The sequence below is a fragment of the Alosa pseudoharengus genome, unplaced genomic scaffold (genome assembly GCF_046254945.1).
Source record: "Alosa pseudoharengus isolate Yale_2024_CS ecotype anadromous, Long Island Sound unplaced genomic scaffold, YU_APseudo_1.1 YU_APseudo_1.1_scf_5, whole genome shotgun sequence".
In the NCBI taxonomy this organism is placed as follows: domain Eukaryota; kingdom Metazoa; phylum Chordata; class Actinopteri; order Clupeiformes; family Clupeidae; genus Alosa; species Alosa pseudoharengus.
In genome coordinates, this window is record NW_027468837.1 from 24,630,444 (window position 1) to 24,643,746 (window position 13,303).

At 44.0% G+C, this 13,303-nt stretch overlaps 1 protein-coding gene across 1 annotated transcript in view; it reads right to left on the reverse strand.

Moving 5' to 3' along the window:
- Positions 1 to 3,534: 3,534 nt before the first annotated feature.
- The window catches only part of fbln2 (fibulin 2), a 65,673-nt gene continuing 55,904 nt past the window's right edge, over positions 3,535 to 13,303 (reverse strand). The window contains exons 14-18 of the mRNA XM_076269295.1: positions 12,599 to 12,724; positions 11,032 to 11,148; positions 9,777 to 9,905; positions 8,248 to 8,371; positions 3,535 to 5,923 (exon numbers count right to left, since the gene is read on the reverse strand). Of these exons, the coding sequence (XP_076125410.1) occupies positions 5,566 to 5,923; positions 8,248 to 8,371; positions 9,777 to 9,905; positions 11,032 to 11,148; positions 12,599 to 12,724 (854 nt within the window). The 3' untranslated portion in view covers positions 3,535 to 5,565. The remainder of the gene's footprint in view (positions 5,924 to 8,247; positions 8,372 to 9,776; positions 9,906 to 11,031; positions 11,149 to 12,598; positions 12,725 to 13,303) is intronic.

Sequence of the window (13,303 nt, forward strand, 5' to 3'; positions counted from 1 at the left end):
ATCCCCAAGGGGAAATTCAAAGGTCTCAGTAGCATACAGACATCACACACAACATGCACTTACAGCAGAAATGGTAAATATAAGTATAAGTATAAACATATAACAAAACTCCACTGTACAATAGAGACAGTAGAAGATAAGAAAAACTAACAAAACTAAATACTAAATATACTGTATGAATTAAATAAAAAAATCCACAGTGTGCTTGCTTGAGGGTGATCAAGCATGAGACGCTTGCAGTGACAGGGCCGGGACTGGCCTGTAGTTCTGTGTGCATGGTGAGATGCTCAAGAGAGTGAGCGTCATGGGGAAGGTGCAAAAAGTAGTCCAACAGCAAAAAGTAGTCCAACAGTAGTCCTGTAGTTCTGTGTGCATGGTAAGGTGCTCAAGAGAGTGAGTGTCATGGTAAAGGTGCAAAAAGTAGTCCAACAGTAGTCCAACAGTGCAACAGTGCAAGAATAAGGTCTAGAGACCAGCATAAATAATATGGACAAATAGGAGAGTAAAGTATTATGTACACAATAATGTATTTGATATTGATATTGATAATTTATATTAATTTATGTATTATTATATTTATTAATTTATTCCAAATAGGATTGCTTAAATTTGATTGGAGAGAGAGAGAGATGTCCCAGTCTGTGTCACTTGCACCCTTTGACTGGTTAATGTTAGAGTTGATGGTACCAAGCCCTGTGTATTTGGTTCAACAGCCCAAAACAATGAATCCAGATTAGCTCAAATCTTGGCAAAAGGATGAAGGATGATGTCTCAACCGAGAAGTTGGCAATAAAACATTGCATGCACAAAAGACATGACTTTGGACCACATAATTGACTTTCAGCCAGTCCTTTTAAGTATTTGTCTCACAAAATTCTTTTTAAGACTGGACATATATTTGGTGGTCTGAGATGATGTCTTCAACATTAAAGTTGGAAACCTAAAACATATTCCAACAAGAGGTGTAAAAGACATTTTTCTGTAATATGAAAATGCATGGTGACTATTTTATGTTCACTACTTGAACAATATTCTGGATCATTCTGTGCTAAAGTGACAAACAAATCTTGTACAGATTTAGATCCTTAGTTTTATGGTGGGCCTATACATGGGTAAATATTTTAAGGCTTTAAAAGTAGATTTTTGGGGGTAAACTATATCCAAACTACTCTGTGTTTATCATAACGACATGACTTGATCACTAAGAAATGATGAGTCAGCTTTTGAAGTCACCCATAGGCTATCACGAAGGGTTAAGTTGGCTATAGTGCCAGCCAGCTGCCAAGCGTTTGAAGTGGAACATGCTCGCTATCAATCTATAACGGAGCGCCCGGCACTTGTTCGATGATGAAAGACTCCTCGGTCTGACCCAAGTCGCCATCCTCAGGTAATAACTCCGCTTTTATCTTTAAATTCCCCTTTAGGATCAAAGGCGGGCGGGGCGCGCGGTGGCAAGGTGAACCCCGTTTGAGTGGCAGCTCCGTGAGCGCTCATGTGTTGAAGCCCTGCCACCGCAGACCTCGGAGGAAGTTGGCTTTAATTACAAACCCTTGATTTAATCTCTGGTGGATCTCGGGGTAACCGGAGGAGCAGAGGCAATTTTTATGACCCGATGGATGCAATGTGAGTGACACCAACAGGGCAACAGGTAAGATAAATAATAATGAAGGCCTGGATTAAATTCATAATTTTAGAGTTAGGCCTATAACACTGTTACATTCCTCATTGGGTTTTACATTGAGAACTGTCACTCAAACGAATGTCGATTGTAAACTTGAAAAGAAAAGGCCCTTTAGAAAAGCAGGTAGAAGGGCAAATTGTTGCTTAAACATAAGAACTTAAACATAATAAAATCACTGTTTCAGCTGTGTGCAGCTGCAGCAAAGCTGCTGGAGCTCTGGAAATTGTTTCTTCATCATAAGACATTGTGGTTCAGGAATGACAAGATTCTCTATTGACAGATTGTAAGGTGGTTTATTGGAAAACACATACTCTGCATTCTAGGTGTTTAAACTATTGCTTTTTGTTTAGTCTCTCATGCAGAAGAAAAGCTTTGGGCTGAAAAACATTGGTGGTTCTGTGAGTTTAAACAGTGTAAACCAGCCCATGTTCAAGCTCTCTCCAATTGCCCATCTACTTCAACCTACCACAAACCTGCTGCTGACCCACTAATGAGAGCTTTCAACCAGCGCATTGTCACAAGTTTCATTACTTCTCAAATTATTTTTCCAGTCATGTTTGCTCTGTGGGCTGAAGGCCTGTTGAACCGCACAATGTATATATTTAGCTGCACTGATAAAGGAGGAACAGTGTTCTCCTATTTGTGTTTGTGTGTGTGTGTGTGTGGGATGCCACCTGAATGGCAGGAAGGGTATGGAGAGTGAATCAGGAGAGAATTTAAAAGGAAAGAAGGGCACACCTTGTTCCAATCTTTTGGGCAAGAGGCCAATGGGGCACATGCTGGCACAGTCCATGTTTCATTTTGCCATCTGGGTGGGGTGTTTTAAAAGACTCCAGTGTTTGTGCTGATTATTGTTCTGTCTTTGAAGTCTCTATTGTTAGGTGATTCCCATTGTATATGGTGGTCCTTTGAGATGACCATTCTAAATGCATATCTCAAAATACTAAGATGAAATAGTACAATGACACAAAGGAAATACATGATTTATTATTATTGTTTCTATATAGGTAACATTGCGGTCCCTCATATTCACTGCATATGAAGTTTGGAGCTGATTTATCACTATATCACTCGTAGATAGCTACTGGGGGCTATCAGCAATGATGTCCAACACTCACTATACACACTGTTGTCTTTGAACACTGCACACGCCCTGTGCTGATAGGCCAAACAATGGGGTGCTGTGCAGGGTGTGTCTTCTCCAGGGTGCGACCCACACAAGCCACGCACATCCAAACATCCAAGTCACATCCAAACACTGGTGACAGGCAGCAGGGGCGACACAGAGGTGCTGATGTGCAAAGACTCATCAGTTTGGGCTTTTTCAGACAGTTCTCCTGAGGCATGGGAAGCCACGTGTCCCATCAACTCTTTGTCTTGAGTACATGTGTGTGTATGTGCAGGTGTAGTATGAGTGAATGAGTACATGTGTATATATGGGGTGTGTAAGAATGGGAGTAAGCTAAAAGGCCAGGAGGACGTTTAGAGAGTTAATACTTGGGGGACAGACACAGACAGATACAGCACATGACTGGGTCAAAAATCCAAACCAAAAATGTACTCTCTTTTACCAACAGATGGAGATATTTACCAACTGTTCATAAAAAGCACTGGAAACACTAGCATTACGTGAAGCATTACCTACTCCTGGAAAAAATAGAGTTAACTTCCATTAATGTAATAATGGCTGCTTTCATGGAGGTTCTTATAAGCCTCTTTGATCTGAATTACCACCAATTAGGAGTCATCAACTAAAGAGAATCTAATTAGGAGACATTAATTTGAAAAATTGTGAAATTGAAACACAGTGGCACTAACTTAGGGAAACATGATCACAATAAACAACGTGGAAATGAGTCTATGGTCTTTTATTGAGAGAGTGGCTGTCAATTCTTTATTGCTATACACTGGGTGATTTGTCAAAAAGCAATGAAATATGAAACAGTAACATATGCACAGGCATGAGGAGTCTGTGAGTGTAATATGTTTAGAAAATTAATGATTACTGTTTCAGGGCACAAACCAAATGTCCTACACATTGGCAATCTCTGCAGCAGAATATTCGAGTGGATCAGTTTGTTTCTTGATGACTGTCTGATTTACCTTGACCCTGAGAATGAACTACACAGTTACACATTAAAAAATACCAAATACAAGAAAATAAGTAGTTAAACATACAAAAAATAAACTATAAACATGAACATCTTCAGTGCTGGAATTTAGCTCACACATATCCACTCTGTGTGAATGTCAAATGATGACAGGCTATTACATTTGCCTGACAAAGCCCCTACAGCTGTAAGCTTTGAACAATATCATACATCCATTCATCCGTGTGATGCTTCTTAAGTAATCATTATGACAATGTTACCAATTACAATCTTAGGAATAATGTAAAAATTAAGAGTGCAGTATTGACGGCGGTAAGCCCATTGCCGGTTGGAGTCGAGATGAATGTGAAGTACAGGGAAAGGTACTAGTGGGAAAGGGAACTTTAGACATGTAATGCTCTCTGCACCCTTACTTCAGGTATAATGAATAACATGCTGGTGAAATACTGGTCTGGCTAGTAAGACATTAATTAGAAGTGGTGTAACAGTGAGCCAAATGAAAACATCATCTAGCATAAATAAAATGATTTGAATGGAGGAATGTGGTAATAAAGTTACTAGTGGACAGTTAGCAATGCTGGAATTCTAATGTGGGAGACCAATCTGTAAAGTACTTTCAAATCATGATTAAAAAGTGAAAAGAAATAGAGAAAAGTTACATCAAAAAGGTCTTTGGACAGCATCCTGATCTTTTTCTTCATTTTTGTTGGTGGGGTGGGGTGGTGTTGGGATAATGAGGAGGATATAATGAGCGAGGCAGAGAGGGCGCTTTCATCAGATGCAGAGATGTCAGCAGCTTCCACTGCTGAACAATGCACTAAACAAATCACAATAATGAGCCTTAGTCCCGCAGGAATCAGGAGGTTAGCACCATGTGAAAAAACGCTACACACACCAGGTTAAATACACTGTGTGTGTGTGTGTGCGCGCGTGTGTGTGTGTGTGTCTGTGTGTGTCTGTGTGTAGATGTGCTGTATGTGAGCTGTGAGCATAAGTTAATGTGTGTGTGTGTTTCATATAAGGTGTGAGCTTAATGTATGTGTGTGTGTGTGTGTGTGTGTATGTTTTCGTCAAGGCACCTTGGTTGTAATGAGGGTGTTGCTATTGCCCAGGAAAAGTTCATCAGCATTATATAAATGGTGCATCAGCACTAAGGAGATTTGGCCTTGATAAGAACTTTCATACAGGGGAGATGTGTCTGTGTGTATATGTGTTTGTGTGTGGCCCCTCCCGAAAAGAGCATTAGTTGGACAAGAAAAGGGCCAGGAGAGGCCTGTGTGTGTGTGTATGTGTATGTGTGTGTGTGTGTGTGTGTTATCTTCAATTACAGATCAATGGCTACAGTTCATTAAGGTCCACTGGCCACAAAAAACCCTTTTATATGGGCAGGAAGGCTTGTATGGTGAAAAGTGGTATCAATGTGTGTGTGATTATGTGACTGAGTATCTTTGCATGCTTTGTGTCTCTAGGCAGCGTTGGCTGTGATGAAGACAAAGATGCGGGCCAGGAAGGTGGTGTGTGTGTGTGTGTGTGTGTGTCTAGTGTTTATGTCTCAAGGTGGCGTTGGCCGTGATAAACACCTAGATGCGGGCCAGGAAGGTAGTGTGTGTGTGTGTGTGTGTGTGTGTGTGTGTAGCGTGTATAGTGTCTCTAAGCGGTGTTGGCCGTGATGAAGACGTAGATGCGGGCCAGGAAGGTAGTGTGTGTGTGTGTGTGTGTGTGTGTGTGTGTGTGTGTGTGTGTGTGTGTGTGTGTGTAGTGTGTATAGTGTCTCTAGGCGGCGTTGGCCGTGATGAAGACGTAGATGCGGGCCAGGAAGGTGGTGAAGGTGCCCTGCCTCAGCAGCTTCATCTCCACGTCCACCAGGAAGTCGCGCGGCTCGGGCACCTGCCGCTGCAGGTAGACGGCCCCCGTGAAGCTGTTGAGCCGGCGTGTGCTGAAGTAGCCCTCCTCGTTGCCGCGCGTGATGCCGATCATGATGCTGTCACCGGCGTAGGCAGGCGAGGGCCCGATGCGGAAGATCTGCGCCGGGATGACGATGTTGGTCTGGAAGCTCAGCTGGTAGTAAGTGATGCGCAGTGGAGAGCTCTGGCAGTCCTGCACGTTCAGGCAGCTCACACGCTCACAACGACTGAGGAAGAGAGAGAGAGAGAGAGAGGGGGGAGAGAGGGAAAGAGAGGGAGGCAGAGAGAGAGAGAGAGAGAGAGAGAGAGAAGGAACAAAGGACAATCTGGTGGATGAATGCATATCATTACATTTACGTATAATTGTGCTCATTCACAGTGACTCACACGTTGAGCACAATGCAAGTAAATAGTGAAATCATGCAAAGAATACTAAAGACAAAGTGTCATGAGAAAAAAAAAATGTGCCATGGGACAAAAGAGAGTTTTAAATGATTATACTTTCACATACACTCACACATGCGCTCTCTCTCTGTCTCTCTCTCTCTCTCTCTCCCTCTCTCTCATACACCACTGTCCTCTGGTCTATTTGTCCTACTATGGCTTAATATACAAATAAATGATGATCCACTTTTCAGAGTGTAAACATTCTGTGTGTACTTCCTGATTACATATCCCTTAAAATAGAAATGGCCTATAAAAGGAACAGGCCACACTGGATTCACCTACCTCAATACAAGAGTGAAAGAGAGGGGAAAAGCAGCGAACAAATAGCATAACAAAACTACAGGCCGAGAATATCACAGAGATATTAATTAATATGTGATTAATTATTATTAATCATATATTTATAAATAAATATATGATTAATATCACTATTATTTGTTTCATTTCTTTTTAGTGAGTTCTTTAGCTGTGCAATTAGTGACTGTGCAATCTTTTTAGTGAGTTCTTTAGCTGTGCAATTCTGTAATGTTCTGAAAACAAATATTTTTGTCTTACTCTGTGTCCTATTCAATGTAGCAGCACCCATACTATACTAATACAAATGTACAGGACTATAAAGGAAACAATACATTTCTGCACACTGACATACTATTATCTTGCCGGATAAAAATATCTCCAGCATACATTGACCTTGCAGAGCAAAACCCAACCAAGCCCAACTTATCCATGCCTTTGTGTTTATCTCCAGAGAGAAAAGCCAGATGTACTTTACTTTGAAGAGTGCATCTCCTCTACGGAGTGCCGTGATTACTGCAGCGACAGCCAGCCACCAACGGACAGGGCTGTCAGGGATAATGACCTTTATTGACAATCTCTTCCACTGCCTCAATGGAAGCACAGAGCCTTTGTCAGACCTGCCAGATTAGAGACAAAACTGCAACTCCCAGATGCACTAAAACCGTAAGCGATGATCTTCTGTGATAAGGTCGGGATTGGTCACCCAGAGGACTGCCTGCTGCCCATGAGAGAGGGGGGGGGGGATGTGGCGGGGAGAAGGGAGAAGGGAGAGGAGAGGAGAGGAGAGCTGCGGGGTGTGATGGTGTTTGGATTTGGTCTCAGGTGTACTGGACCCTGCCTAAGCCCCTGCCGAGCATAGTCCAATGATAAGGGCTCTCCAGGGTGCTGCTACTGCCTGTGGGAAATGTATGTGTGTGTGAGTGTGTGTGTGGTGGGGGGTGGGGATGGGGGGGTGCAGAGACAGAGAGGCAGAGGGAGAGAGAGAAAGTCTGTGTAGTGTGTGTAATATAGACAAGAAGAAGTTAGTGAGAGAGAGAGAGAGAGAGAGAGAGAGAGAGAGAGAGTCTCTGTGTGGGTGTATGCTAATGTGTGGCGTGTGAGCGCGTCCTTGTGTGTGCACATAATATGTCTCTGTGATGTGTACACCACACCTACAACTAGCATGGGGTGGCAACAAGTATATGTGTAGGGCAGCCACCCCATGCTAGCTGCATGTGTAGTGTACACATCTGTGTCTACCCAATTGATCCGCTGAAACCGGTGCCCCAGACGTGCTGGATTAAGCCCGCGCCAAATGAGTCCTGTGCAGACCCCATGTACCCCTCAGCTCGATGGAGGCCATCCCCCATTAGAGCCCAGCGCCATCGAGCACCACGGATTCACACACACACACATACACACACACACACACACACACACACACACACACACGTGCGCATGTACCACAATGACCCCCATCTCTCCATGTTAACAAGCGCTCTGTACCACTGGCTCACACAACCGCTTAATTCCCCCATTACACGTGCCCATGCACCGCTGGGTCCTCTAGCCCTCCATGTACCCCACCTCTCCATTCTCACACTCTTCCCTGGCCCCAACCCAAAGCAGGTGTCTGCATGCGTACTTACTTAACACAGGGCATGTGTGTGTCTTACGCATCTAACACTTGTTTGTTTGTGTGTGTGTGTGTGTGTGTGTGTGTGTGTGTGTGTGTGTGTGTGTGTGTGTGTGTGTGTGTGTGTTGGTGTGTGTGTGTGTGTGTGTGGGGGGGGGGGGGTGAAGTTTGGTGTGGTGTGCAAATACGTACGTGTCGGACACCTTCCTGTAGTTGGAGGGGCAGGCGAAGGACAGACACCGAAAGCCTCCCTGGATGTTGAAGCAGCTCTCCGACAAGGAGCAGTTATGGGATCCAATGGCACACTCATCAATGTCTGAGGAAACAGGCACAACCTCTGAGTTAGGACCATACGGCAGTGCACACCTCCAAAGGATCACAGTGAGCACCCTGACAAGAGCACCTCAGCAACAAGACACCACTCCAGGGCCTCAGTGACTCAACAATGACAATTATGCTCCTGGAGGAAGTCCGTAGTCAAGCTTTGAAGTGATTGCTCATTCAGCGCTCCGTAAGTGGGAAAATTGTCACACTCTGCGATTTTTTCCCCCATATGAATTGCCATCGCAAAAAAACCTAAAGTAAGCATGAAAAGCTATGTGCAGCTTTTGGCAGTGGTGGAGAGGCTAGAGCAAAGGGGGTGCACTGAAAATGTTGGTCACCAGCTGCTAAGGCTTTTTCGACAACAGCTTTTTCACTCCTTTCAGAGTTCCCAGAAAAGCCATTTAAAGAGGACTACTTGAATAAACCCAGATCCCCTAAATGTTTCGGCTGCAGCGGCGAGCCAAAATAACAATTTTTTTATTTCTAACTGTAACATTTCAGGAGCACTCACACGATTCCAGGGATGAAAACACACAGAGCACGGGAGGGATGGAAGTAGCCCTCTTTTTCACCCCCCAGACGACTAATGTCTCTCAAATCACGCTGTTCTAAATCAGAGCCACCGAGGTTCGTGTTGTCAGGGACAACACCAATCAGTCGGCGAGCGCGAGGAGCGAGAGCAGGGTCGTGCCTTATCCAGCCAGGAGTCAATAGAGCAGCGGGCGCGGCCGCCCGCATTACTTATGCATCTCATCTTATAGATGCGCGGCCCGTTCCAGCTCGCCGCCTCCAATCCCCGCTCTAATTCATTCATCACTTGCAAATTTTAACCTTTTGGGAATCGGCAGGAAGGCAGGCAGGCAGGCAGTTAGGCTCTGGCCTGGCTCAACACTTCAGGGGCTGGGTAGTGAAAGAGCGAGGCAACACCTCTACTGGAGCATGTTAGTTAAGTGCCAGGACAGTAAATGAGGACGGAAGGGATCTATCCAATACGTGCGATTGAGAGTTGATTTTTTTTTGTGTGTGTGCGGTTAGCAGTTAGCTCAATTAGTTCCCACCCTGAAGCTCTGTGAAATGTAATTTTAAAGAACCGTTGCGATCCATATTGATGTACGTAGCTAAAATGTACACCCTGAAGGGTAAAATTAGTCTGTTTTAAAATGAATCCCTATCATTTATTATAAGTTGCTTCTCCTTATATTTTATATTCTCACTTGCAACATCAAGGGACAAGGACTGTTTACAGATGTGTGTATGTATGCATCCAAGACTAATAGTGTGTGAGCTCACATATGTGTGTGGTCGTGTGTGCAGTTAATGTGTGCATGTGTTTGTGTGTGTGTGTGTGTGTGTGTGCATGTGTGTGCATGTGTACATGCCTGTGTGTGTTTACATACCTCTGCAAGTGCGGCCGTTAGGCGACATGGTGTAGCCGCTGGGTGGGCAGGCACACTGGTAGCTACCAGGGACATTCACACACTGGAAGGCACACAGGTGGCCAATGCTTTGCGAGCACTCATCAATATCTGAAAGCCAACGCACACACACACACACACACTTGTCATTTCAAGGATTCCATCAATACACTCCACTAGAATCTCTTCAAAAAAGGAACTGTGACCATGCATTCTTATGTGTATCTGCTTATTTATACATTTACATGTATGTATGTGTGTGTGCGTGTGTAGGTGTGTGTGTGTGTGTGTATGTGTGAGGTCAGTATCTTCGCCCTGCTATGAGTTTATATTATGATTGTGTGTATGTGTGTGTGTGTGCGTATGTGCATGTGCATGTGTGTTTGTGTGTGTATATGTGTGTGTGTGTGTGTGTGTGTGTGTGTGTGTGTGTGTGTGTGTGTGTGTGTGTGTTCGCGCCTCTTTCTCTCTCTCTCTCATTTTGGGTGGCCCTGTGAAAGCAAGTGACATAAGATATCTCTTGGCTCTTTCACTAAGGAGACAGCCTTAAAAAAAAAATCAATCCCTCTTGACCAGAAGCCTGATGCCACTGCTCCGAAGCCTCACTCAGGGAAACATTGTCTCATGCTTCAATCAATACTTTCAGTACATCACCTCTTTTGTGAAATTAACTTTTAGTCCTGCTTAGAAATCATTAAAGCAGTCGTATCAGACAAATACATTTGCCATAGAGAATCAATGCAATCCTGGAGAGGGGAAAGAAACAGTCCCAGAGATTAATAATAGATATTAACAATCTGTTCCTAGACATTCTTCAAATGGTTTCAATATCACTGTATGTTGGGTTTGTTGTGGATTCTTCATTGTATATTCTAGCCTTGTTCTTTGGCAGAATGTGTTGTGTAGACCAACAGACTCATTTAATTCTGTTGACTGATTCTACTGTGAAACTCCTGAAGCCCACTGGGAAGAATTTTCCAAAAGGGCAGAGCAATTAATTCTGTGATTGTGATTAGAGCCACTGACTACTGTTGCATCGACCTATTTCAATTTCATTACAGTATATGAAATCCAAGACAAATAACTAATTGTGAAGTGAAAATAACCAAGTTAACAAACAAACCAACTGCCTTTTTCATTTCCTTTACTGAAGAGTCAGAGATAGAACTTAAGCATCTGTGTATGAGTTCCGGAACCTTGTGCTGCAGTCAGTGTGGGTTCAGGTGAGCAGTCCTACCCTCACAGGTGTGTCCGTCTTCCTTCAGGTAGAAGCCCTGTCGGCAGTAGCACTGGTAGGAGCCATAGATGTTGGCGCATTCTTGGCTGCACGGATTGGTGTCACACTCATTCACATCTGAGCAAAAGCACAAGAACAATGCTGATACCATTACAGAGAAACTCAAGATAAAGGGCTCCACAAGTTAAGAGACACATACAGTTGTGTCAAACATGTGTACAGTAACATTACAGCTCGTGTACACATGTTGTGACGCAACTTTATGCCTCTCTTTTATAACTACATATTGATGACACTACATGCCATCTCCCCATGACATGTTTATGACATTCAATATTATTCCAGTCAAATGCCAGATATTAAGACCTGTGTGCAAAGCCCATTTTTCTGAGTAATTGTTTTGGTCCTCCCTGCCAATGTCAGTGGCTCACGCAGCCAAATGAGCTGTCTTCACCTCCACTGGCTCCCTCTGCACTGGTGTCTATGTTTACACCAATATTCAGAAGAACTGAGGCCCTGGTCACCTCCCTACACTACATCTCTGGCACTACTTCCCACTCTAGACCTTGAAACAACCCGCTCCTCATCACACTTCGATAAATTACTACACCACCGTAATATGAGAGAGGAGAGGCATTAAAAATACAGCCCAAACATCCTTGATAAAGTTCCTTAAATAACGTGCTTGACAGCGTTGGGGGACAGAGTGAAGCACGGTAAAGGGCATCGTGTCTCTCTGAGGCACGGGCGCTGGCGGAGACCAGCCTCTGTGGACGCGCTGTCTGGCGGCTGACAGCCCGCACCTGCGAGCCTCGTTATTAGGCTGCATCAGAGCCATGAGGAGCCGCCACTGGGACTCCACACAGCTTATCCAGTTAGAACTAGTAACGCCAGCTTGTGGCAGTACCTCAAGAAAAGACTCAATGACAGGCAGAAAGCAGCAGTTCTACAAACATGTCTGTTTTAAGTCATATGTGGTTATTACATATGTGAAATAGTGTAACACACATCATCATCCATTATTTTATAGGCCTACTTTATTGACTAAATTCTATTTATACAGCATCAAGTATGTGGCTAAGATAGGAAGCTACATTCACACCCAGAGACAGCTCTTAGAAGCAGGACAAGCATGAAGTTGTGGCCTATTTCGGGAGCTCAAGTGTGTTCTTAGATTGTCCTCAGTTGACTGCAAGGGAATAAACAAGTAGTCTACCAATGAACAACAGAAAAAAATATAGCTTTTTGATCATACTTCACTGAGCCAACTGCTTAGGAACTGCTACAAACACTATTAAGTTCTTCTTCAAAATAAACATTTCCAACATTCTTGTTTGGAAATGAAGGTTCCTTTTAATTTTCTATTTAATTACCTCATTTTATTTAATTACCTCCTCTATGGCTGTTGGAGTAAAGCCTCAGACATCTGACAGACAAAACTGCTTCTCAAGAGCACAAACAACAGGAAGCAACAAAACTTAAGTTCATTCTGAAGGGAGTGTGTGTGTATGTGCGTGCACATATGTGTGTGTGTGTGTGTGTGTGTGTGTGTTGTCTCCTGCTGTACCTTCGCAGTTCTTGCCGTCGAAGGCCAGGGAGAAGCCGGCCGTGCAGGAGCACTGGTAGGAGCCTGGCGTGTTCTCGCACGTCTGGGCACACAGGCGGCCCGGGTAGCGCCAGCACTCATTCACATCTGCACACACAGGAGAAGCACGGACAGTCAGGGGCCACACAGACTCATACTTGGCAGTCGTGGCTGCTGTTACATATGTGTTGATGTTTACATCTGATTGCTACATTTCCACCTGTAAGACATTTTGTTCTGTTTATATTATGACAATACTAGGCAAGTGTGAATATAATGATAATAGTTTTCCAATGAAGAGAGAGAGAGAGAGAGAGAGAGAGAGAGGGGGGGAGAGGGTTTGAGGCAGAATTTTCTACTGAAACTGCACCACACTGAAAAATACCCTCTCAGTAGGAGTCCTGCCACTTACAGCAAAGTACATGCCACTGTGTTCTTTTGCAAATCAATAACCCACTGTGATGCATTTTTCAGAATAGATATGGAGAAAGCATTGGGCCTTGACCTGGGCAAGACGATGCGATGGTTCAAAAGGAGTCAGACAAAGCCCCAGGATCATAGCCCATCATGGCAGCACTGCATTGGTATGCCGGAACATCAGAGTGAAGAGCACAAGTAGACAAAAGCAATTGTGTTGGCCTCATTGGCATGCATGAAGCTGGGTCTGCCTCTCCTCCCTAGTCTTCC